Source organism: Dysidea avara, chromosome 10, assembly GCF_963678975.1.
Source record: "Dysidea avara chromosome 10, odDysAvar1.4, whole genome shotgun sequence".
Taxonomy (NCBI): Eukaryota; Metazoa; Porifera; class Demospongiae; order Dictyoceratida; family Dysideidae; genus Dysidea; species Dysidea avara.
Window position 1 is genome coordinate 27,034,582 of NC_089281.1, and position 27,168 is coordinate 27,061,749.

General features: G+C 38.3%; 1 protein-coding gene and 4 long non-coding RNA genes across 5 annotated transcripts; 1 reads left to right on the forward strand and 4 right to left on the reverse strand.

Moving 5' to 3' along the window:
• Window positions 1–3,770: 3,770 nt before the first annotated feature.
• LOC136268976 (uncharacterized) lies at window positions 3,771–5,369 on the reverse strand. The gene is made up of 3 exons (XR_010707170.1): window positions 4,536–5,369; window positions 4,207–4,473; window positions 3,771–4,155 (listed from the first exon to the last, which is right to left on the reverse strand). It is a non-coding gene; the product is annotated as an uncharacterized lncRNA (long non-coding RNA).
• A 5,956-nt stretch (window positions 5,370–11,325) lies between these two features.
• Window positions 11,326–13,810, reverse strand: LOC136236960 (uncharacterized). The gene is made up of 2 exons (XM_066027195.1): window positions 13,051–13,810; window positions 11,326–12,842 (listed from the first exon to the last, which is right to left on the reverse strand). Exons 1-2 carry the CDS (start codon window positions 13,271–13,273, stop codon window positions 11,434–11,436), a joined length of 1,632 nt encoding a protein of 543 aa, XP_065883267.1. The 5' UTR covers window positions 13,274–13,810; the 3' UTR covers window positions 11,326–11,433.
• Window positions 13,469–16,576, forward strand: LOC136236962 (uncharacterized). Its single transcript, XR_010692264.1, has 4 exons — window positions 13,469–13,609; window positions 14,570–14,618; window positions 15,873–15,938; window positions 16,438–16,576. It is a non-coding gene; the product is annotated as an uncharacterized lncRNA (long non-coding RNA).
• A 922-nt stretch (window positions 16,577–17,498) lies between these two features.
• On the reverse strand, window positions 17,499–20,859 carry LOC136236961 (uncharacterized). The gene is made up of 3 exons (XR_010692263.1): window positions 20,713–20,859; window positions 19,714–19,762; window positions 17,499–17,697 (listed from the first exon to the last, which is right to left on the reverse strand). It is a non-coding gene; the product is annotated as an uncharacterized lncRNA (long non-coding RNA).
• A 3,292-nt stretch (window positions 20,860–24,151) lies between these two features.
• LOC136269370 (uncharacterized) lies at window positions 24,152–25,216 on the reverse strand. Its single transcript, XR_010707301.1, has 3 exons — window positions 24,821–25,216; window positions 24,498–24,758; window positions 24,152–24,446 (listed from the first exon to the last, which is right to left on the reverse strand). It is a non-coding gene; the product is annotated as an uncharacterized lncRNA (long non-coding RNA).
• Between the last annotated feature and the right edge of the window lie 1,952 nt (window positions 25,217–27,168).

Sequence of the window (27,168 nt, forward strand, 5' to 3'; positions counted from 1 at the left end):
TCACGCCCTAGTCTCGCGTGGCCAGACCACTATTTTCTTCGGGGTGGCGCTTATCGATTAGAGATGATAAGCGCTCCCTTTTTCGAGGGAGCGCTTATAATCTCTAATCGATAAGCGCCACCCCGAAGAAAATAGTGGTCTGGCCACGCGAGACTAATCACGCCCGTCAACAGCGAATCGCGAAAAATCTTTCCATAGCCCTGTAAAGAAACGCTTCACCAGTGCCTCTGCCAAATTTTGAGAGTCTATGGTAAGTAAATAAGGAGTTATTTCACGAATTGTGAGACAGTGTAACTGGACAGGGTGCGCTCCGTAAAGCAGTAATCACGCGATGACAGCTGGTGTTGTTCGCTGTGAAGTTACCAGAGTTTTGACAAGGTGATGAAGTTAGTACGTGAATATCGTTACTTGTATCAGCAATAGTAGCCTGACAGTCTGAAAGAGCTGGTTCTTTCAATATTTCGAAGCGCTTCGCTTTGTTCTATTAGTTTTCCGTGTTTTTTCGTGCATGACTACAAACGTGATGTCCCATTGGCCTTGTAATATTATTATATATATATTTTTTTAACCCGGGCTTGATGGACTGCCCTTGCCTACCACCCCCAGCACATAAATGGCCTGTGCTGGACAAACCGGGACTTTCTTAGTCCACGGCAAACTGAGACATTGGCCTTGTAAGGCTTCATTTGATTACTTCAGCGCCACCTTAAGCGTGATTTGTTACGGCTGCGTTTCGACTGGTAACTGTCGTGTATAACAGTGTTCTCTATCTTAAACTTACTGCTAGCTACTCAAGAAAATATGCGGCGCCTTTTTGCAGGAGGTGTGGTAATTTTTGCATTCGTCATAGTGTATTACAGCTATGTGTTGATGGTATCGTGGTTTGACGACCAATCATCGCAAGGATACATTTTGGTCTATAGCAGCTACGAAGAACAGACCAATGGAGCTCGAAACTTGTGGCAGTTACAAATGTGGGCTAAGACAGTGAAGATGAATGTTGTAGAACCATTTGCAGTAAACTCTATGTTTGGCATGTTTGGAGCTATACCTAACTTCAACCAAGCACTAAGATTTAGTGATTATTATGATATAGACAAATGGAACAATTTGGTAGGTGATTATGGTGGTGATTCATTAGTACAGTGGGAAGAGTTTCTTCCCAGAGCTCCTCGTAAAGCAATACTTTTGTATACATTACTCAGATTTGTTCGAAAACCTTTAATAATTAGTCATGGTGAAGATGATGTAAAGAAATATAGTCCTGGTAAATATGAGCACATACCAGATGAAGATTTGCTGTGGTTTAAAAAAATGAACTTCAGTATTGCCAGGGTGGTAACCGTGATACGTAACGAACATAAGACACAACCCATAAAACTGGATGATTATAAATTTCATGTGTTTGGAAACTTGAATCCAAGAGATGTCACCTTGATAACTATAAATTGGATTGGTATTGGTGTAATGGCATGGAGAATACAAGTCACATCAGAAGATCACAAATTCCTTGAGTCTATGCGTGTTGTATTCAATCTTCCACTACATGGAGTATCACCCATGATTTCTCCAAGTCAGAGAGTTTTAAGAGCATACAACAACTATGTGTCTAAATACATTGGTGATAACAAGTACGTCGGGATTGTGTTTAGAGCGCAGTGTGTTGTGCGTTGGGGAATTCCAGGTAACTTCGCTATAAGGAAGCAATATTTTCAAATTTGTAGTAAAAATCTCCGGGATACGCTGGACAAGGTTAGGAACAGGTGGAGAATATTTTTGGCTTATGATTTGGGTACATTTGGTAGTGATGGATATTATTCTATTAATGACAGGCTCATGTTTCCTATACGTGATCAGATACTCTTAGATGTCTTCAATGGCAGTATTCAAATGAAACAAAGGGATGAAATGCTGATAAAGGCAGCAAATGGAATAATGGACAGAGGGTTTATTGCGATACTAGAAAAGACAATCGCCATACATGCTGATTGTATTGTGCTACTTGGAAGAGATTCCAGTTTTGTGCAAACATCGGCTAGAGGGTATTATTTACTTCATCCCACAAACCCATGTGTGGTTTCCATCTGTTCTGAAAAATTTGCTGATGCAAATGGTACTGTATTTTCTTCTGATAGCATAGCAGATGAATTTTTGCAATAGCATAGCAGATGAATTTTTGCAATAGCATAGCAGATGAATTTTTGCAATAGCATAGCAGAGATGAATTTTTGCAAATTTGAAATCAGTATAATCCGAAGCAACCAAATCAGTATAATCTGAAGCAACCAAGCTGTGAAAAAGGACGCGGCCATAGGCTAGTGTGAAAAAGATGTGATATCAAAGGTGGCGGCTGCAATGATATTTGTAATGTTACAAGTGACATTGTGATATCTTTGCTGCCATTTCTTGTCTGCCACCGTTGATATCACGTCTTTTTCATACTAGCCTATTTTTGAATGGCTGCACCCTTTTTCACAATTTGGCTGTTTTTAGCTATTGTATATATGCTGGTTTTGTTTATATTTTTTCTACAGGCCGTAAGCAGAAGAACTAGATTTTAAGTGACATTTGTCTAGTGTGACCCAATTGACAGCAATGGTTTCAGGCCAACAGCCTAAGGTCCTCCATTCATTGTTGCCCATGACCCCTCCCACACATAGCTACTGTACCACATGATTTTATTCATTATGTTAAAGCAATAACCTTATTCAGAATCATGACTCATTTAGCTTTTACATTAATGTTTCTGTATTCTTGTAGTACTCTCCTGTGGCTGTTACGTATTTAGTATACAGCAAATAGCTATATGAGTGCCAGAGACCCTTTCTAAAAATTTAACTTGTGGTCTAGCAGCAGGAACATCAGACTAGCTATATCTTAGTTTACAGCACAGATGTACAGAATAAATGGAAACAGGGCAGACCTAGGGCAGTAATAGGAAACTTACATTGATCCCTCAAAGGTGAATTTGGTGAGCAAGGGCATGTATTGAACTTTTACCCATAATTGACATTTAGGACTTAAAAGGGAACCAAAAATATACTGAAATTCTAGTAAATTTTGAATGTTCAGTGACTGGGGTTGTGCCCCTAGACCCCCTTGCACTTATGCTCATTACCAAATCTGAAACCCCAAATCCTGGATACGACTCTACCCTGCAAACAACAATGTGAACAGCAGGGGAGATACCTTACAAGTAAAACAACACAAATTTATACCATTATCATTACAATTATCCCGTTTGAAGATCACTACAAGTTTGCCATGATGCAATGAAACGCAACAAGTTATTATGTCATGAAAGTTTACAGGATGTAACACTAGCACTTGTATGGCTTGGAATTAGAAACAATATGATTGATTTTGAATTTATATCAACACACACCAGTGACATATAATTTAAGGTGTCCAGACAACATGTCAGACCATTGACTTAAATGGTAATGGGAATGACATACAAATGCTATATATCAGTCAGTATGTCACAAAATCAAGGTTGACAGGCTAGAGTCACATGTACCAGTACATTATCATGTGCATAGGTATAAATTAAGTGCTAGCACTAAGCACTAGTGGCTTAATGGTGGTTTGTTTGATTAGCACTTAAGATGCATAGTAGTAAAGATTGCATTTAGGTGGGTTATTAGAATATTGGTTGTAATAATTATTTGGTATACATGATAATAGCCTTTATCCCTTATAAGGAAGATGAACATACAATACATATTCAAACAAGCCTGCAATGTGAATCTATCACAGCTATTCTCGTATGGAGGGGTTCACTAAGGCTCGCCCCAATTATTAAAGGTTAACTGCAGTGGAAATTTCCAGAAGCTAATCTGTAGTCTGTTTGCTTGTTTCTGATGGTATGAAAGAACATGATTTGTTTTTTTATAGGTATATTTATCTGCATCCTATTGTTGACCTCAGTGGGTGACATGTGCATGTTCCAGTACAAAAAAAAATTACATGTTAAAATGTCACAAGGACACTACTCCAACGTTCTCTTGATACAAAAAATGTTATTTATCATACACAAAATGTCAGGATGCTCATATGCACTAGCCAATGGTTGGGGTGATCCAAAGTGCTCATGTTTTTCACCAATGGCACAGTATTCCTCTGCTTTTAAGCATCAACTTCTCTACATGTAGACTGTATGAAAGTTTACATGATTATGAAACAAAATTATTCTTTGTCACTTACTGTTTGTCTCGGGAACTAGGATAGGTTTAGGAGTCACTGTGCATTCACCAGCTTTAGCCTTTGCATATATGTTAATGCTAAACGCTCCTTACATTCCCTTGTCCTTGATTGTAGTTCTCATTAAAGTGTAACACAGCTAGTAACAACCTAATTACTATATAGTTGTCTGATATATAACTGCTCTGATGCTGATGATAGCTTCTTTGATGTCTGGCAACAGTATCTTACTGCAGACTATTTCATATAGTTTTTCATATGGTTTGCTGCCTGTGTGTTGTGCAGTGAAGTATAGAATTTTAAATGTGTATAGAGGGTATTGATAATGTTACTTGGTGTTTCAGGTGACAATGCTGGCTGGTAGCATACACCATGTTCATAACAGATGTGATCCATACATTGTCATCTACAGCATTGACAAGTAGAACATCAAGAACTACTAGATCCAAACTGTCCTTTGTATCCTTACTAATATCAACTCTAGCATATGTGGCTCTTCAATTATTAATGATACCCACTGACTGGGTAAATTTTCTAGCTACAAAAACCGTCCAAGACCCTTATTAGTTAAATTCTTACTATTCTATCTAGCAGAGACAAAGTTAAATATCATATTGCAATCAAAAGTGATATGACTTCAGCAGAAAGGAATACTGAAGCAATATTGCTGGAACCTGGTCCAACAGGTAATAGACTGCAGGACCATGGCAAACTCACCGCAGCCAAATCTTCATCAACAAGCACTTACATGGCAAAGTTATTGATTTCAAGTACGTTAAATCCTCCAGCAACCAACCTACTATCAGTAGTACTGCCCCTGATCCAACAGAATCCTCTCAATGACTACATGATCAGACAGCATTACCTATTCATAAGGCTGACTCCCTGAAGTGTCTCACAATTAAATGTCAAAGAATATAGCTACATCTGTTGCTGTCCTTTAAATCACATTGATCCTGACTTAATGTTTGGCTGTGAATTGTGGCTATCCCCTGCTGTCTACAGTGCTGAAGTTTTTCCTCCTGACTTAACAATTATAATCAATGTGATAGAGAGGTTATGATAGCCTATCATAACACCCTAGTCTCGCAAGAAATTCCTTACTCTGGCATCCAGGAAGTGATTGCCTGTAAAATAAAGCTATTAACTAATTGTAGTCTCGTCCTCGCAGACCCATTCTCGGGGGTGGCGCTTATCGATTAGAGATTATAAGCGCCCCCTCCGAAAGAGGGAGGGAGCGCTTATAATCTCTAATCGATAAGCAGAGAATGGGTCTGCGAGGACGAGACTAAACTAATTGCTTGCTGTGTCTATATAGGCCACCAAATCAATCTATTGACTACATAGAAGCTGTCTGCAGCAGCCTTGAAAGCATTATCTCATCCTCTCCGAATGGTATCATCTGGATTTCCGACCTCAACCTCCCTGACATGGATTGTACTAATTCAAACATAATTGGCAACAACTAGCACATTTCTGAATTTTGTAAATACTTTTGTATTCACTCAGATTGTTGACTTTCCAACCAAATTTAATACTAGATATCTTTTAACCAATCAACCCTCTTTAATTAACTGCTTACCACAAAGACACAAGGTACATCAGCAACTTATAAGAATTGATTTATCCACCTCATTCACCTAAACATCCTGTTAGCAGCAATATGGTGGCTTAACTATATATTTATGACCAGATTTCACAAAACCGATCCAAATCGCACATCGGGCAACATCAAACTAATACCACCAGTGGATAGATACACTATCAAACTACTAGTTTTCTACTCAAACTACTCTATCAAGGCTGGTTTTAACAGATGTCTTTTCTGGGTGGTGTGGAGAGCTCGAATGGCAGTTTCCAACCTTGTGAAGGACCTAACTTGGCAAGAATCAGTGGTTTACTGGTGGACAGCCTGATAATGTTGGTTGTTGATTTTGCTACATATCAGCCACTAAGGAGCCAGCACAGCCAGAGCCTGCCCTGTAATCTCATGTCTGGACTCCAATCATGGTCTGCCTTCATTTTGAAGTCTATCTCTTGCCCACGCCACCACACCCCCCCCCCCCCCCCCCCCCCCCACTCCTCCACCCCTTTGTGAGTACTCACTTGTCCAACTGCTCAGAGTTTCTATCTTATTTGGCGGGAAACTCTACAAGCAGCTGCAAGTAACATCTGGAACAACCTGCCTAGCCATATCAAAGAAATAACTTCCATCGACCAATTTAAGAACCAATTTATCTACAATCATTGAACTTGTAACTGTATAAGAATTGATGCAATTGTATTGATTCTTTCTTTCCCTCTGTGTAAAGTCCTTTTCGCTTGCAAAGTTATCAAAGTAATAATATTATAATTTAGCTATAGCTTGCTCATGACAGTACTTTTTAGCAATGATGACAATACAAAGCAGTAGAACTGAAGGTGCCAGATGTTGGTCTAACTTTACAGAATTACAGATAACAAAGCCTTACTTGAGTTACCTTGTAATAGTAGCTATATCAATTATATCATCATGTCCTCATTACCAGAGACTATATTAAGTTCATTGGTGCCTACAGTGCTCTACATGGAAATCTGTTTAAGTACAAAGTAGTAGTTTAGTTCACAAGGCATTGGACATTTGAGATTAACTTAAGATACTGCAGAATCAGTACAGTGACAATTATACAGTCAGAGGATAGTTGTGCTGTTTGGCAGTCCATCAATCCATTTGGTCAGTCATTAATGTTGATCCGGTCAACCCACATGGTTTTTGTAGGTAGACTATTGGATTTTCACAGAAAAATGATTTTAGAATGGGTTGGTAGGTTTGATAACTGTAAAAACCTGCTAAATTCACTAACTAGTCAAGTTCTTGTACTCTTTGACACATAAATCTAATTGTCTTACTGAGATGATGAGTAAGAAAAACATAGATCTAAGGGTGAATGGCAGTATAGTTGTTCTGATGATGCAGTGGCTTTTTTCTTGATGACTCAGTGGCCAGACTAAACTTTGTAACCATAGTGAGGATTGTGGCAGAAATTATTAGTGAAATTTACTACTTCTGTAATTCACTTTTCATATGCAAAAAATTATATGAAATTTTTGCAAGAGATCAAGATACTCTAATAGAATAGTCATTCACATTTTTTACATGAAAATTTATCATGAAAACTTTTGCACACAAAAATACCATATTGAAGCTACATGTTAAATTAAAACACTCTAATAGAACAGTCAAACAGCATGGTACCATGAATATATTCCAAAGTTGAAATTCTGTGTATTTCATGTACTGATCCATAAAAATTATAACTATCAGTATACTTTTGCTTTTGAAACATCTTTCCAAAAATAATTCCTTGTGACTAAGGGTACTTATTATTAATTTTACAACTGCAAGGAAAGCAAGGAATTTTAAGTTCAATGAGGGATCATAGCCATAAAAAGTAGTGAAGCAAGGGAAGTCGCCTATACCTGCAGATATACTAGTGAATATTTAATCCCTACTTCAGTCTATACCCATGACTGAGATTAAATGTCCAGCAGTATAATTATCTGCAGGTGTACGTAGTCACTACTTTTTATGGTTATGATCTCTAAAACTCCCAATTAAACCAGGCACACCCACAGCTGGCCAAAGACTGGCTGTAGGTGCATGCCTGGTTTCCTGAAAGGGAATATATATATTCACCCAAGTTGATGTCGCACCTCTAGATAATCCTTTTTGGTGTAACTGTAATGTACCCTGGTAAGGGGGTTGTAGTACATGTAAAAAAATTCTCTTTGTGTTTGAATTACATATTTTGTATTTTGTGTTCTATATTGTCATGATTGTTGTGTAGCAAAATGTCAGTGAAGGGAATGATTGAAGGGATATCAGGGGAGTGTGGGAGCATATTTACCTAGTTGAAACATAATTGTGGCAAGATTGAATCTGGAAGCAATTTGAGATAAGTGACTGAGATCTGGAACTAGGAATAGCAGACAAACTTACAGTGACGTACAAGTCAATTCTTTAGATCAAGCCATTGTTTTATAATATTTTAAGGCAATTATTTTATATAGTAGTGGACTGTGAAAATGACCATAACTATAAGTTCCTGTTACAAATGAAGAGCAGTAAAAGAAGTTCAATCCAGCCACTACAGAAATTGTGATTAAACATGTGCCCCAACGGTCTTTTATAGGGAAGTGAATGGCCATTCTACTTAGTTTCCAGTATATTTTACCCATCATACAATGTTACAATACTGGTCCATAAACCAGTATTGGAACCCCCTGGGGCCCCTTTTAGGATGGAACCCCCTGGGGCCCCTTTTAGGCTGGAGCCCGGGGCAAAATGCCCCAGTTGCCCCCCCTGTGGGTGACCCTGCTTGTCTGCATAGCGTTTAATCTGGGTCCTATGGCCACCTTCAAGTTAACACTGTTTAACCTTCAATTAGACTTGTAATAGCTCTTGTGCACCTATCATTTCTATTTTGTAATCTCTAAGACAATGCATGCAGTATGTAAAAACAAATTTTAAAAATCACCTTTAGTAACTCATAACACCTGTACACATAGCTACTACACATTCCTCCGTTGGTTGCTCCATTGAATAACTAAATGTGAGCTATCATCTAATCACATGCCCCACAGGAAGAAATGTTACCTTAAAAGGTTATATTAGAGCTAGCTATTAATATTACCTACACTGTATACGTTTTTTAACACTTGCTATTTATGCAACTGACTAATTTTGGTGCAACCACATGCATTATGCCACACTAAGTACAGTAGGGTGCACGTGATTTATACATTTTATTACTATTGCTTTATGGTATATAAACACACCACTTGAGATGTACTATTAAACAGCCATTTTGTACATTAAGAATTACAAGTACTACAGGGGCGGATCCAGAGCTTGGAAAGGGGGGTGCACTTTGCTGAAAAGTTGAAGAGAAAAATAATAAATAAATAAAATAAGGTCACAGCAAATAATGGCTGTCATTTACCAAATGTTTATACTATAAAGATCCTCATTCAGGTCCTTATTCATAGCTTCATAGTTAAGCTACACTACCTCATGAACAGTGACTGCTTTATTAGAGCGATTGACTGCTCTATTAGAGTATCTAGATCTTGTATGCAATTCTTTTGAAAGGGATGAAGGAGGGGGGGGGCACGTGCCCCCCTGTACTCTGCTAGTTCACTGAATAGGGATCATAGCCATAATAAGTAGTGAAACAAGGGAAGTAGCCTACATATAATTATTACAATGCCTGAAAGAGACGCCTTATGATATCGACTGAATGTTATTGGCACAATATTGTAGTCAAGTCTGCGAAATACACTCTTGACACTTTTTCTGGGAGACTTAACAGCTTCATCGGCTTGTTTTGACTACAAGCTTCTGTACCTCTGAGATGTTTAAAGCTTTGATGCTTACAAGTACTTTATGTGTGGCTTTGTGAACTGTTTGGGATCAAAGAAAATTGGTAGTAAAATAGTTACAGTTGCCAAGGTATGTAAGAAAGATAAGTACCCATATTATGTAGTATAGTAGTTTAATACAATTACAGGTGAGACATTCGCAATGAGCTAATGACCCTCCACTTGAATCATGGGTGATGTGTCTACTTGATGGAACTGTTGATTGTGGACATTGTACCTGCATGGCAGGACTTGGAGAAGTTTGTTCTCATGTAGCAGCAATCCTTTTCTACCTGGAATCTGCAGCTCGATCAAAACTAACTTGCACACAAACTAGTTGTATGTGGAAGGAACCTACCTTTGTTGATGCTATTCCATACTTGCCAATTTCAGAGCTGCCACTGTCCAAACCAAAGCCTAGAATCAGCTGTAACAAAAGGAGAGGGGCTCATCATCTAAGTGACATTACACCACTTGAGGATATGTTTCAGGTAGCAGAAGAATTGCCAGTTTCTGAGCACCCATCCACTAGTTCATCAGCCTGTCAGTCAACAAGTTCCTTGTTGTGTGTTCCTCCATCTGCTGAGGAGCAAATGGTCTTCCTTAGAGATATTGCTCACAACCGACCGGCAATTTGTTCCATAGTACCTCCATTTTCTAATGAATTTAAACCTACAACAAATACTATTCAGCTACCTCCATCACTGCTTGATCTGTACAATCCAGAAAGTGAAGAATTGCTTTACACTGAGTTGTTGGAAGTATGTGATGAATTACAGTTATCGGTTACACCAGAAGAGGTACAGAATATTGAAGTTTACACTCGAGAGCAAGCCAAGAGTCCCAGCTTGGTTTAAACAAAGAGCAGGAAGGATTACTGCATCAAAATGAAAGCAGTTTGTGCTACAGACCCAAGCCATCCTTCGCAATCATTACTAAGCCAGATATGTTATCCACATTTGAAAAAGTTCACAACGCCAGCAACCACATGGGGGTGTAAACATGAAGCTGTTGCAAGATTGGCATACATTGAGATGATGAAACCCATGCATACAAATTTTCAGTACAGAAATAGTGGATTCGTAGTAAGCACAGAACATCCATACATTGGTGCCAGTCCTGATGGAGTGGTGCAGTGTGACTGCTGTGGATGTGGGATACTGGAAATCAAATGCCCATACTGCGTCAGAAAGAGCACTCCAGATGAAGTACCCTATCTCAATAATGGTAAACTCTCTGAAAAGCATGGATATTATTACCAGGTTCAGACACAACTGCTTGTTTGTTCAGCAAATTATGCTGACTTTGTTGTAGCTACATTCAGTGATGCTTCCCCCAATTTGTCATGTGAACGCATCTTTCTAAATGAAAGTTTTATAGAACATGTTAAAGCTGCCGAAAAGTTTTTCAAAATTTGTCTTTTTTAAAATTTGTCTTTGTCTTTTACTTGCTAAGTGGTACTCTCGGAAGGCAGTTATGCCTGATCAGACTGCTGCAGCTTCAGTGGTATCTGCTGAATATACATACTGTTACTGTAAGGAAGATAAGGGTGGTGAAATGGTTGGATGTGACAATCCTAATTGTTTACATGGCTCATGGTTTCACCTTGAATGTCTCAAGATACCCAAACCACGTTCCAGTAAGTGGTATTGTCCAAACTGCAGGACAATACCTGAGTTTTCCCGTAAACGGCAGTGGACTAAGCAGTGACTTCACCTTGTGTTAGTTTATTATTAACTATTAAAAGTTTGTATAGGTTTTTTAATGAAGTAAATAATAACATGACAAAGTTCATCTATTAATAATAATAATAATTGTTCAATTACATGACTATTCTACTGGTGCAACTGAAACACAAAGATTGTTCAGGGCTGAACACACTAATATTATTTTATCGATTGGTGGTTTGTCGCCAGGGTGTTTGGGCTTTAAAAAATCAATAGGGATACAACTCATCAAAATTGAGAACCTCTGACGGGTGGCTCCAATGACACGTTCTATGTGTATCCGTACATTCGCTAACTTCCTTGTTGCCTCAACATCTATGGGTGAGAGTTGGGAACAGCCTCTTGTAAATGATGGTATATGAAGTGTTACCTGCATTCTGGCCACATCTTCAGCAATATCAAATCCCCGGTCCGCAAGAACACAATCTCCTGGAAGTAATTTGTTTAAAAATCCAGAGTTGACTGTCAAAAGTTTGTCACTGACCCTTCCACCCCAGGCAGGTGAAATGAAGCTTGTTACACCTTGCGGACACATTGCAATGAACACTTTTGCTGTATTTGCATGCTTGTATTGAGACCAAGTGGATGATTTTGCCACTAGATGACTAGGGGCTTCAATTTTAATCTCAAAACAATCAATTACTGCAACAACCTTAGTGCCATATGTTGCCCGAAAACAGCTGGGCATAGTCTTCCATAATTCCTCTCTTTCAGGCCACTTGATGAGCCACTCCAAACGACAAGACATTATATCCAACATTTCATGGAAACGCCTACTGACAGTTGATGTACAAATTCCTAACCGGTAAGCAATGTCTTGTAATCCCAAGTTAAGCCTCAATTTCATGAGCACTATCATGAACGACCTCCAATAGTATGAACGTTTATCACCTAGTGCAAAGGAGCCCATCACTAGTTCAAATGTTTTTAACAGGAGAAGGCTAATAGCTAACCCAGTGTAGTATTGTACCTTGGCATCATCAGACATAATGTTGTTCTCACAGAAAAAATTATCGTCATCCGTCTGTACGGCTTTGTTACACATTTTAGGTGGCCTTGGAGTTTGAGTTTCACCATCAGCTGTCTGTATTGCATGATCTATCAGCCCACTGTTTGAATTAAGTGACAACTGACTGGACTGTCCTGTTGTTGTACTAGTTGAAGTCAAGGTACCTTTTGTCAAAATAAAGGTTGGGTTAGTGATCAAGGTACTGTTTGTTGTAGAAGTTATGGTTGACATAGTGGTTATTGTAGAGGTACTGGTTGAGGTACTAGTTGTTGTAGTTGAGGTACTAGAGGTAGTTGCCAAGGTAGGGGCTGAGGTACTGCCTGATGTACTAATATTTGAATTCATCTCGAAAACTCTTTTGTTCCTCTCTTTGGCTCGTGCTTCTCTTTCTGAGGCTCTTTCACTAGCTGCATGTACTACTGCCACATCTAGCTTGCTGTGTCCAAGTTCCAGTGTGGGGAACCAATCAACATTATGCTTATCCATTGTGTCAGCAGGCTTCCCTACAGAGCATTTGATGGTGTGACAAATGTTAAACTCATGAGTATCAATGATATCAAATCATGGATTATAAATTTCCTAGCTACTCCGGAAATGTATAAGCTGGACTGAAAGCCAACGCGCATACAGTGTACAAGTATAACAAATAATACACTATAAAATATTTTGTATATTATCAATGCATGCACTTTCAATAGATACTGTACTCACTAGCCACAAAATGACGCTCGCAAACCCAGACATTTGCTAGCTTCTCCTCCGTTAAATCCTCTCTCGAAATAGCTTTCAGCCAGGCCCTCCTTCGCTCTCTAGTAATCTCCAACATTTGCTGACCTTGATGCTGAATAATGGCTGGAAGCCTATAAAATGAACATTTAGTCTTGGATGACTTCTTGGAGCTGTTGGAGCAGTTGATTATCGCACATCCAACCATATTTAAGCAACAAATAAACAAACAATTAATCCTTGAATAAGCCGTAAAACCTTGAATAAACAGTAAACCACGAGATACACCACTCACTAACTACTGTCCACGTGTTTCGTGACACAGTGCGGCAACCAATCTCGTTATGTACAGACTTGCTCAACCACAAAATTACGTCATACAGGAAACTGGGTTGTCACGTGATCACCGCACAAAGTTCTGCGTACGGATCGAGTGACCTTTATTTAAAGATTTGTTTACGGTGGAGTGGATATCTCGCTAGTCTGCTAGTATAACAGGTGACCTCAAGCTACCCCCTATATCTTGGCTTCTGCTTCATGGAAGGTATTATAAGTAGTCAGTATAGTGTACTGGTAGTTTAATAGTTGTGTATGCCAAGTAGTACTTTCATTACATGGACTCTAAGTAGTGAGTGAGCCTTGAGCTAATAATGTATGGCATTGTTATCAGGTGGTTACAAATCAACCAAGCTTACCAACCAATGCCATGCATTCATAAACTGTAACATTACTGGTTATCTGCACATGGGACAATGTTGGGATTTGAACTTTGATTAGTACAAATGCCTGCTTTGTGCTGTTGCTTATACCATATAGGTGAAGCGACATAGCCAACCCGGCTGGTTAGAACATTGGCTTGGTAATTGCAGGTTCCAGGTTCGATGCCCCCTCCTCCAACTGTAAGTTGCAGTTTCCTTGAGCAAGAGACCTACCTAAGTATGACTGTATAACTGGGACTTGGGGAAGCTAATGTCACTTAGTGGTATCGGGGTTATGAGTTCCACGGGCATTTACCGGTTGCTTGCGAAATGTAAAAACAAAATCACGTGCACATTTCACTTGAAGATTTTAAATTTTCTGATAAAAATTTGTGGTCTGCCTATCATATATAACAATCAGTATACTTATACATCACATTTTGCTGGCAAACTGTTAACTACAATCCTTGCCATATAGTTCAAGATATTTGTATCATGGGTCACGTGTTTGATCATGTATTTGTTCTTACTACATTTTTGCAATCAACCTAAAAGTTGGTAGAAACGTGATCAGTGTCCCAGATGATTGAATTTCACGGCTTGTGTTGTACTCTTCTTGATACTTTCCATGAGCTCTACACAATGTTCTTCACTTCGTCATTTAATAGCACTGTTGCACAGAATGTTTAGAAATTATGACTGGTATTCATTTGATACCTGGTGTTTGTTTAGTAGAAAAATTACTTGTATCCTCCCTATTGTGTTGTGCATGTTGTCAATCTTATACCGATTGTTTTATTTTGCAGAGTATTAAAACAAGATGTCACAGAATTCACCAGTTTGAACAATCCTGATGTAAGTGTGTATTATTTGTTTAATATACACCATGTCCAGTCTTTGGACATGGTTTTATAAAAAAATTGAAAGTGTTGATCGTACACTATATGGCCATCCTAAAGTATTACAAGAACACTTAGTAATAGTCTTAATTTATCGAACGTTCCCTTCACTATGAGTATTTAATATTTTCCCAGCATATAATGTTGTAGATTTTGCTTTCAAATTAATGGTGACCACATCCTCAGTAGCAGGTGGCTAGTTTCCAGCCCCTAGTATGTGTGTGTGTGGGGGGGGAAGGGGCTTAAATTAAACTCCTTACTAAAGTCACCTCTATATAAATTGCAATCACTGGCTATTTGTTATGTGTAATCTTATTTAATTTTTGGCAATGTGAAACTACTACTACCTAGGAACATGTGTTTACTGCTTAATTTGGTGCAGTCATAAATGGAACTACCGGTTATATCTTTGGTTGTGAATTGTCACATTTGTATGTTTGGTGTGCTTTAATGTACATTGACATGGCTGTAAATGGGTGATACTTGCATGATTTATCTGTTCACAACCTATAACAAAGTCCAGTTCATAATTTGTAGTGAGAGTATATAATAGAAACCAAGAGTATTGAACGGGTGTGTTACCAGTCATAAATGATTGCATGAAGTAACATGGATATTTCAGTAATTGTTCGTTTATAGTGCCATGATAGGTTGCTGTATTTAGCCCAATTCAGCCAGTGAAAACGTGATAGCATTAAAGGGAAATGGCTAATGTTAAAGTTCTGGCATTGCCAAGTGGATCCCTGAAGGCGTGGCAACACTCTCATTTGTGCAGCCATTGTTTTAGCGAGCTGGGGGCAATAACTGTTGAATACTTGGTTAAATAACACAGAAAACTGGCGAACAAAGGCCTTTTGCCATGTACACATTTCAAATTACCATTTCACATAAATGAACAATTACTGAAATATCCGTGTTATTTTATGCGATTATTAATCACGGGCTAATACACCGTTCGACACTCTTGGTTTCTATTATATACTGTACTCTTGTTTGTAGCTGGCAAATAATATATTAAACATCCATTACTCATTGCAAGGTGTATTTCGAGTTACCTTAGACTGGGACTATGGTGTTTATCATTAGTTTCCAACAACTCAACATGTTGACTGGAGGGTCTGGTTCACAAAATCACCATATTGTGTGATTTTTAGTTTAGAGAAGCAACTGCTTTCACAAGTAGTGAATGTTCTTCTTCATATTACTGTAGGTGCTAGTGGCACAGAGATACTTGTATTGTTGGGGTGACATGTAAAGTCCTCAAGATACCACTGAGGTAAGTCTATTGTCACAAAGTTTTAGTGATGTATGTATATACCATATAGACAATCAAATCATCAATCAAATATCATCAGTTGTTCTACCCAATGCAGCCAAGTAAATTTCGAGTGAGCAGGAAAATGTCAATCTACATACATCATCCTTACTAGCCTGTACTGAATGAACTGAGGCAAAATAAAGCCCAAATATATGCTTTCAGAGTGATCTGAAATGTTTCTGAGAAGTTAGTAAATCTTAAATTTGCGTTGACTAAATGATTCACTGTTAGGCATTATTTAGGCCTAAAATAGGCTTATGCCAACCATCACAGCTGCAATATATACATCGTTGAATTACCTCTATTATCTAATGCCTTACTCCACTGTTCTAGAAGTGTCAATTTGTGGGTTTGTGATGGCTTCCTTTGCTGATTTGATTGTTTTCTGTGATCCTTACCAGAAGCTTTGTGCCTTTGGCAGCTTTGTGCCTTTAACACCTCTTTTCACTCCATACAGGTATCTACTGTTCGAAGGAGCTACTGCATGCTGTCTGCACTGAAGGTTATGGGAAGACAATTAGTTTATATATAAAGTGTGTATACATTCTAATTGCTTACTGTTTGTCACTTTAGACAATGAGTTGTGGATATTGTTACTTGTTCACACCTGTTTCATGTTGTAAAGTGGGTCCTCTATGCTGTAATGATTTTTAATGTGCTGAATCTCAATAAGCAAACTTATCACCTCAAAAATTTCCTGTTGCACTCTATGGCAACGTAAAATCATTGGATCAGAGTTTTACCTTCAACCTTTCCTGTAAATATTAAGATTTTATCCATTAATATGCTACATCCAAATCATGAGCAAAGTCAGCATAGCTCGGCAATATAAGTGCATAACTGTTGGAAGAAAATTGATTTTAAGACTTTGGTCTATCAGGCTATACTGTAGTACGAAGCAACCAGGCAAGATAAAGACTGGTGGATGCTCATCCTGGATTATGGACCGGCAGACCTTGGTCTGTGAGGGGAGAATCGGTAGGTGGAGTAAGCTTGACACAGGATGAGCATGGAAAGACACTATTGAATCTAGTAGATTTTCTGTGAAAAAGAAAAGACATGAGAGGTATAGAAAAGGCAAGACTTGTAGCACAATTATTTAAGTGGCAAGATATGTAATTTCATCAAATGTACTATCCACACATTCACCAGATGTGTAACCTTAACACTTGGGGCATAAAACGTCTGACTACATACACAACATAATTCATACACAACTGTACTTATTCTGTCTATGTTACAGTTATGGAACTACACACTAGTCAAAAAATTTACCTAGGCTCAAACAAAAACAGGCCACAGGCCCCAATACTGAATAGCATTGCAGTCAGTTATAGATCCGTGGTTCATATTGTTTCAGTATATAGAGAGACATTAGCAATTACAATACCGACATGAGGGTTAATATTCTTGCTGTGGTAAATATTATACTGATGTACATTGCTCAACATTTGAGTGTGTGTTGCAAACTAAAATCCCACGTCTATATATTATAGATTATTCCACAAATACCTATGTAAAGAACAAGTAAAGAACAACATTGGTGTTGTACATGCCTACAATCAAATTGTCAGTTACACAAATTTACAACTTTACAAATTGATAGCTGTCTTAAGCTTGACCCTACCTGGACATCTGCAGCATCACCAAAGGTTCTTCACTGTAAAACGGGCAGTGCTGAATGAGCACACCTGCATTCACATAGACTTCTCACCTCCTGGAATATAAATGCTAATGATAAATACAAAAAAACAATAGTGATTACTAGTGTACATAATACAAGCAGTACTGAGGAGTCCTCAGAGAAGTTGGGTCCTCAGTGGGGACCAACGTTTCTTGGAAAATATACCTCACAATATGTATTGGTACCTCCAAGTCACATGCCAGCGTCCAGACTTGCATGGCCAGACCACTTACTCTCCATCACAATGCTTCACATGATGCCTAGCATTTACAGTAGTGCCTACTCTGAAAGACTGGTTAGCACAGGCCTGATGAATGCTGATTTTCACACTTCCAGCCACATAGTGACCTTTATAAAAACTAAACATTTTGCCTTCATGCAGAAGAAGCATACAAGCCTAACTGCTTGTATAGCCAGTAGTGATTGCTTCTTGGAAAAATGGTTTGTCTCCAGTCAGGTAATATAATAGTGCATTCATGGGGTAACCAATGAGCAGCCAGTCCAGACTGTTCAAGATGCTTTTAATCATAGACATTGTGTGAAGTAATGATGATGTAGAAGTGGTCTGACCATGCGAGATGAAACGCTGTGACTTGAACGTGTAAACACAGGGAAGTATATAAATTCCAAGAATAGTTGGATCCCGCAGGTCCTTGGTCCCAGGGTTCAGCACATAATACACACCTTGGGTGGGGATATAGTGCTGGTTTGTGATTAGTATCATCCATTTCTGCTTATGTTAATATAACTGAAAGTAGTTACGTATAAAAATAACAATATTAATTTTACACCAAAGTATATCTCCATGTACTGTATGACCACAAATCAATGTACGATTTTCTGTAAAAATTTTAATGCATTACATTTTCTAAAGAGCCAGCACAGGCCCCTCATTTATTCTATAGTGTTATTGTTTTCTTCCTTTATTTAAAGCCTAGTTAGTGCCCACCCCACTTTAATTATCATTATACAGAGGTCGGTAACACTTTATAAGCCCTATTCAAAACTATTTTGTTAATTGCATAGTGTATCTGGAATTTTACCACATAAACACCTCAATAGTCACAATACAACACTAGCTAGCAGGGGTTGTTGTATTCAGATTGCGCTTTGTGTCAGCATTAAGTGATTTACTGTATTTTGTTTTATTAAAACACTTATAATTAGTTTTCCAAAATGAAATCTATAAAATAGTGTTTCACTTGTAACATTGTAACACTAACTAGGTATACACTTTAAACAAGTGATCACACTTCACATCGTCCACTCATTTTAGTTTGTCCCAGAAAACAACTATTTGTATTTTAATGGTCCTTAAATTGTTTCCTTCCTCCTCTGATCATACTACTGACAATTTTTGTAAAAAAAGCACTGGATAGACAGTTGCTGGCACTGAAGTTACTTTTGTTAAAATTATCTACAACTACAAACCTATATAGGCAATGCAAATAACCATCACTTAAATCAAGCTCCCTACTAGGGACGCCCAATTCAGTTCCATGTAACTTAGAGTAGATGGGTATTCCTTGTTACGGAGTATGTGCAATTTAGAGCATGGTCCTCTTAATATGCATAACACATACTCCATTATTTTGAGAGCAAGAAATTCTTTATCATTCTATGCTGGGAAGATTTTTAATGTTCATAGTGAAAATAAGTTTAACTGTTAACCATTACAAAGTGTCCAGAATATGCAGGTGTCCTTATTTTCAAGTATCCTGGTTAACAAATTCCACGGTACATGTATACCATATTTTTTGTATAAAAGCCACAAGCAAATAAACTCTTGTCTTGATTATAAGCCAGGGAGTTTCCAGCACACTTTGAAAATAAATACCGGGGCCTGCCTGATTCATTTACAGGCTGTGTCAATACTGCTAGGAAGGAAATACAAGACCGGGCTTTTTATACAAAGAAATATGTACTGTACGGTAGTAACGACATTTAGAATAGTTGGATCATTCAACACCTACAACTTTTGTTACATTATTATGTTCATGACTGCATATAGTTTATAGTAAAATCACAAACAAAATAATACACACTTACATCAGGATTGTTCAAACTGGTGAATTCTGTGACATCTTGTTTTAATACTCTGCAAAATAAAACAATCGGTATAAGATTGACAACATGCACAACACAATAGGGAGGATACAAGTAATTTTTCTACTAAACAAATGCCAGGTATCAAATGAATACCAGTCATAATTTCTAAACATTCTGTGCAACAGTGCTATTAAATGAAGAAGTGAAGAGCATTGTATAGAGCTCGTGGAAAGCATCAAGAAGAGTACAACACAAGCAATCATCTGGGACACTGATCACGTTTCTACCAACTTTCAGGTTGATTGCAAAAATGTAGTAAGAACAAATACATGATCAAACACGTGACCCATGATACGAGTATCTTGAACTATATGGCAAGGATTGTAGTTAACAGTTTGCCAGCAAAACGTGATGTATAATTATACTGATTGTTATATATGATAGGCAGACCACAAATTTTCATCAGAAAATTTAAAATCTTCAAGTGAAATGTGCACGTGATTTTGTTTTTACATTTCGCAAGCAACCGATAAATGCCCGTGGAACTCATAACCCCGATACCACTAAGTGACATTAGCTTCCCCAAGTCCCAGTTATACAGTCATACTTAGGTAGGTCTCTTGCTCAAGGAAACTGCAACTTACAGTTGGAGGAGGGGGCATCGAACCTGGAACCTGCAATTACCAAGCCAATGTTCTAACCAGCCGGGTTGGCTATGTCGCTTCACCTATATGGTATAAGCAACAGCACAAAGCAGGCATTTGTACTAATCAAAGTTCAAATCCCAACATTGTCCCATGTGCAGATAACCAGTAATGTTACAGTTTATGAATGCATGGCATTGGTTGGTAAGCTTGGTTGATTTGTAACCACCTGATAACAATGCCATACATTATTAGCTCAAGGCTCACTCACTACTTAGAGTCCATGTAATGAAAGTACTACTTGGCATACACAACTATTAAACTACCAGTACACTATACTGACTACTTATAATACCTTCCATGAAGCAGAAGCCAAGATATAGGGGGTAGCTTGAAGTCACCTGTTATACTAGCAGACTAGCGAGATATCCACTCCACTGTAAACAAATCTTTAAATAAAGGTCACTCGATCCGTACGCAGAACTTTGTGCGGTGATCACGTGACAACCCAGTTTCCTGTATGACGTAATTTTGTGGTTGAGCAAGTCTGTACATAACGAGATTGGTGCGGCAACAGGTGGTACAGCAATATGGCGGCGGGGTGTGTCAGTCAACGTCATTTACGGTTACCATGGAATGCTCTGGCAATGTCACGTGAGTCACTTTTGCCCACAATGTATGGTTCAGTGGTTTGAGGCCTTAAAAGTATCGCTAGGCTGTCTCGTAACTGTCGTGTATAGCAGTGTTCTCTATCTTAAACTTACTGCTAGCTACTCAAGAAAATATGCGGCACCTTTTTGCAGGAGGTGTGGTAATTTTTGCATTCGTCACAGTGTATTACAGCTATGTGTTGATGGTATTGTGGTTTGACGACCAATCATCGCAAGGATACATTTTGGACGACCAATCATCGCAAGGATACATTTTGGTCTATAGCAGCTACGAAGAACAGACCAATGGAGCTCGAAACTTGTGGCAGTTACAAATGTGGGCTAAGACAGTGAAGATGAAAGTTGTAGAACCATTTGCAGTAAACTCTATGTTTGGTATGTTTGGAGCTATACCTAACTTCAACCAAGCACTAAGATTTAGTGATTATTATGATATAGACAAATGGAACAATTTGGTAGGTGATTATGGTGGTGATTCATTAGTACAGTGGGAAGAGTTTCTTCCCAGAGCTCCTCATAAAGCAATACTTTTGTATACATTACTCAGATTTGTTGAAAAACCTTTAATAATTAGTCATGGTGAAGATGATGTAAAGAAATATAGTCCTGGTAAATATGAGCACATACCAGATGAAGATTTGCTGTGGTTTAAAAAAATGAACTTCAGTATTGCCAGGGTGGTAACCGTGATACGTAACGAACATAAGACACAACCCATAAAACTGGATGATTATAAATTTCATGTGTTTGGAAACTTGAATCCAAGAGATGTCACCTTGATAACTATAAATTGGATTGGTATTGGTGTAATGGCATGGAGAATACAAGTCACATCGGAAGATCACAAATTCCTTGAGTCTATGCGTGTTGTATTCAATCTTCCACTACATGGAGTATCACCCATGATTTCTCCAAGTCAGAGAGTTTTAAGAGCATACAACAACTATGTGTCTAAATACATTGGTGATAACAAGTACGTCGGGATTGTGTTTAGAGCGCAGTGTGTTGTGCGTTGGGGAATTCCAGGTAACTTCACTATAAGGAAGCAATATTTTCAAAATTGTAGTAAACATCTCCAGGATACGCTGGACAAGGTTAGGAACAGGTGGAGAATATTTTTGGCTTATGATTTGGGTACATTTGGTAGTGATGGATATTATTCTATTAATGACAGGCTCATGTTTCCTATACGTGATCAGATACTCTTAGATGTCTTCAATGGTAGTATTCAAATGAAACAAAGGGATGAAATGCTGATAAAGGCAGCAAATGGAATAATTGACAGAGGGTTTATTGCGATACTAGAAAAGACAATCGCCATACATGCTGATTGTATTGTGCTACTTGGAAGAGATTCCAGTTTTGTGCAAACATCGGCTAGAGGGTATTATTTACTTCATCCCACAAACCCATGTGTGGTTTCCATCTGTTCTGAAAAATTTGCTAATGCAAATGGTACTGTATTTTCTTCTGATAGCATAGCAGATGAATTTTTGCAAATTTGAAATCGGTATAATCCGAAGCAACCAAATCAGTATAATCTGAAGCAACCAAGCTGTGAAAAAGGATGCGGCCATAGGCTAGTGTGAAAAAGATGTGATATCAAAGGTGGCGGCTGCAATGATATTTGTAATGTTACAAGTGACATTGTGATATCTTTGCTGCCATTTCTTGTCTGCCACCGTTGATATCACGTCTTTTTCATACTAGCCTATTTTTGAATGGCTGCACCCTTTTTCACAATTTGGCTGTTTTTAGCTATTGTATATATGCTGGTTTTGTTTATATTTTTTCTACAGGCCGTAAGCAGAAGAACTAGATTTTAAGTGACATTTGTCTAGTGTGACCCAATTGACCGCATGGTTTCAGGCCAACAGCCTAAGGTCCTCCATTCATTGTTGCCCATGACCCCTCCCACACATAGCTACTGTACCACATGATTTTATTCATTATGTTAAAGCAATAACCTTATTCAGAATCATGACTCATTTAGCTTTTACATTAATGTTTCTGTATTCTTGTAGTACTCTCCTGTGGCTGTTACGTATTTAGTATACAGCAAATAGCTATATGAGTGCCAGAGACCCTTTCTAAAAATTTAACTTGTGGTCTAGCAGCAGGAACATCAGACTAGCTATATCTTAGTTTACAGCACAGATGTACAGAATAAATGGAAACAGGGCAGACCTAGGGCAGTAATAGGAAACTTACATTGATCCCTCAAAGGTGAATTTGGTGAGCAAGGGCATGTATTGAACTTTTACCCATAATTGACATTTAGGACTTAAAAGGGAACCAAAAATATACTGAAATTCTAGTAAATTTTGAATGTTCAGTGACTGGGGTTGTGCCCCTAGACCCCCTTGCACTTATGCTCATTACCAAATCTGAAACCCCAAATCCTGGATACGACTCTACCCTGCAAACAACAATGTGAACAGCAGGGGAGATACCTTACAAGTAAAACAACACAAATTTATACCATTATCATTACAATTATCCCGTTTGAAGATCACTACAAGTTTGCCATGATGCAATGAAACGCAACAAGTTATTATGTCATGAAAGTTTACAGGATGTAACACTAGCACTTGTATGGCTTGGAATGAGAGACAATATGATTGATTTTGAATTTATATCAACACACACCAGTGACATATAATTTAAGGTGTCCAGACAACATGTCAGACCATTGACTTAAATGGTAATGGGAATGACATACAAATGCTATATATCAGTCAGTATGTCACAAAATCAAGGTCGACAGGCTAGAGTCACATGTACCAGTACATTATCATGTGCATAGGTATAAATTAAGTGCTAGCACTAAGCACTAGTGGCTTAATGGTGGTTTGTTTGATTAGCACTTAAGATGCATAGTAGTAAAGATTGCATTTAGGTGGGTTATTAGAATATTGGTTGTAATAATTATTTGGTATACATGATAATAGCCTTTATCCCTTATAAGGAAGATGAACATACAATACATATTCAAACAAGCCTGCAATGTGAATCTATCACAGCTATTCTCGTATGGAGGGGTTCACTAAGGCTCGCCCCAATTATTAAAGGTTAACTGCAGTGGAAATTTCCAGAAGCTAATCTGTAGTCTGTTTGCTTGTTTCTGATGATACGAAAGAACATGATTTGTTTTTTTATAGGTATATTTATCTGCATCCTATTGTTGACCTCAGTGGGTGACATGCGCATGTTCCAGTACAAAAAAAATTACATGTTAAAATGTCACAAGGACACTACTCCAACGTTCTCTTGATACAAAAAATGTTATTTATCATACACAAAATGTCAGGATGCTCATATGCACTAGCCAATGGTTGGGGTGATCCAGAGTGCTCATGTTTTTCACCAACGGCACAGTATTCCTCTGCTTTTAAGCATCAACTTCTCTACATGTAGACTGTATGAAAGTTTACATGATTATGAAACAAAATTATTCTTTGTCACTTACTGTTTGTCTCGGGAACTAGGATAGGTTTAGGAGTGCATTCACCAGCTTTAGCCTTTGCATATATGTTAATGCTAAACGCTCCTTACATTCCCCTGTCCTCGATTGTAGTTCTCATTAAAGTGTAACACAGCTAGTAACAACCTAATTACTATACAGTTGTCTGATGTATAACTGCTCTGATGCTGATGATAGCTTCTTTGATGTCTGGCAACAGTGTCTTACTGCAGACTATTTCATATAGTTTTTCATATGGTTTGCTGCCTGTGTGTTGTGCAGTGAAGTATAGAATTTTAAATGTGTATAGAGGGTATTGATAATGTTACTTGGTGTTTCAGGTGACAATGCTGGCTGGTAGCATTCACCATGTTCATAACAGATGTGATCCATACATTGTCATCTACAGCATTGACAAGTAGAACATCAAGAACTACTAGATCCAAACTTAGATAAGTCCTTTGTATCCTTACTAATATCAACTCTAGCATATGTGGCTCTTCAATTATTAATGATACCCACTGACTGGGTAAATTTTCTAGCTACAAAAACCATCCAAGACTCTTATTAGTTAAATTCTTACTATTCTATCTAGCAGAGACAAAGTTAAATATCATATTGCAATCAAAAGTGATATGACTTCAGAAGAAAGGAATACTGAAGCAATATTGCTGGAACCTGGTCCAACAGGTAATAGACTGCAGGACCATGGCAAATTCACCGCAGCCAAATCTTCATCAACAAGCACTTACATGGCAAAGTTATTGATTTCAAATACGTTAAATCCTCCAGCAACCAACCTACTATCAGTAGTACTGCCCCTGATCCAACAGAATCCTCTCAATGACTACATGATCAGACAGCATTACCTATTCATATAAGGCTGACTCCCTGAAGTGTCTCACAATTAAATGTCAAAGAATATAGCTACATCTGTTTGCTGTCCTTTAAATCACATTGATCCTGACTTAATGTTTGGCTGTGAATTGTGCCGCCGGCTATCCCCTGCTGTCTACAGTGCTGAAGTTTTTCCTCCTGTTATTGTTATTATTGTTATTATCTACTTTACCAGTTAGGCACTGGAGGGTGTACACAGAAGGCAGAGCCTGTTCGAGGTGTTTACCCATAGCCTAGGAGCCTAAGCGAAAATCTTTGAGCTAAATATCCTAAAGTGAAATTATAATCAATGTGATAGAGAGCCTATCCTAACACCCTAGTCTCGCAAGAAATTCCTTACACTGGCATCCAGGAAGTGATTGCCTGTAAAATAAAGCTATTAACTAATTGTAGCCTCGTCCTCGCAGACCCATTTTCCGGGGTGGCACTTATCGATTAGAGATTATAAGCGCCCCCTCCGAAAGAGGGAGGGAGCGCTTATAATCTCTAATCGATAAGCGCCACCCCAGAAAATGGGTCTGCGAGGACGAGACTAAACTAATTGCTTGCTGTGTCTATATAGGCCACCAAATCAATCTATTGACTACATAGAAGCTGTCTGCAGCAGCCTTGAAAGCATTATCTCATCCTCTCCGAATGGTATCATCTGGATTTCCGACCTCAACCTCCCTGACATGGATTGTACTAATTCTAACATAATTGGCAACAACTAGCACATTTCTGAATTTTGTAAATACTTTTGTATTCACTCAGATTGTTGACTTTCCAACCAAATTTAATACTAGATATCTTTTAACCAATCAACCCTCTTTAATTAACTGCTTACCACAAAGACACAAGGTACATCAGCAACTTATAAGAATTGATTTATCCACCTCATTCACCTAGACATCCTGTTAGCAGCAATATGGTGGCTTAACTATATATTTATGACCAGATTTCACAAAACCGATCCAAATTGCACATCGGGCAACATCAAACTAATACCACCAGTGGATAGCTACACTATCAAACTACTAGTTTTCTACTCAAACTACTCAAGGCTGGTTTTAACAGATGTATTTTCTGGGTGGTGTGGAGAGCTCGAATGGCGGTTTCCAACCTTGTGAAGGACCTAACTTGGCAAGAATCAGTGGTTTACTGGTGGACAGCCTGATAATGTTGGCTGTTGATTTTGCTACATATCAGCCACTAAGGAGCCAGCACAGCCAGGGCCTGCCCCGCAATCTCATGTCTGGACTCCAATCATGGTCTACCTTCATTTTGAAGTCTATCTCTTGCCCACCCCCCCACCCCTCCACCCCTTTGTGAGCACTCGCTTGTCCAACTGCTCAGAGTTTCTATCTTATTTGGCGGGAAACTCTACAAGCAGCTGCAAGTAACATCTGGAACAACCTGCCTAGCCATATCAAAGAAATAACTTCCATTGACCAATTTAAGAACCAATTTATCTACAATCATTGAACTTGCAACTGTATAAGAATTGATGCAATTGTATTGATTCTTCCTTTCCCTCTGTGTAAAGTACTTTTCGCTTGCAAAGTTATCAAAGTAATAATATTATAATTTAGCTATAGCTTGCTCATGACAGTACTTTTTAGCAATGATGACAATACAAAGCAGTAGAACTGAAGGTGCCAGATGTTGGTCTAACTTTACAGAATTACAGATAACAAAGCCTTACTTGAGTTACCTTGTAATAGTAGCTATATCAATTATATCATCATGTCCTCATTACCAGAGACTATATTAAGTTCATTGGTGCCTACAGTGCTCTACA

Bases quoted from the DNA above. Each gene is read 5' to 3' on its own strand.
- LOC136236960 (XM_066027195.1), bottom strand. From the start codon at position 13,273: ATGGTTGGATGTGCGATAATCAACTGCTCCAACAGCTCCAAGAAGTCA. The intron at 12,843-13,050 runs GTGAGTACAGTA...AATGCTCTGTAG, and splicing joins CGAGCGTCATTTTGTGGCTA to GGAAGCCTGCTGACACAATG.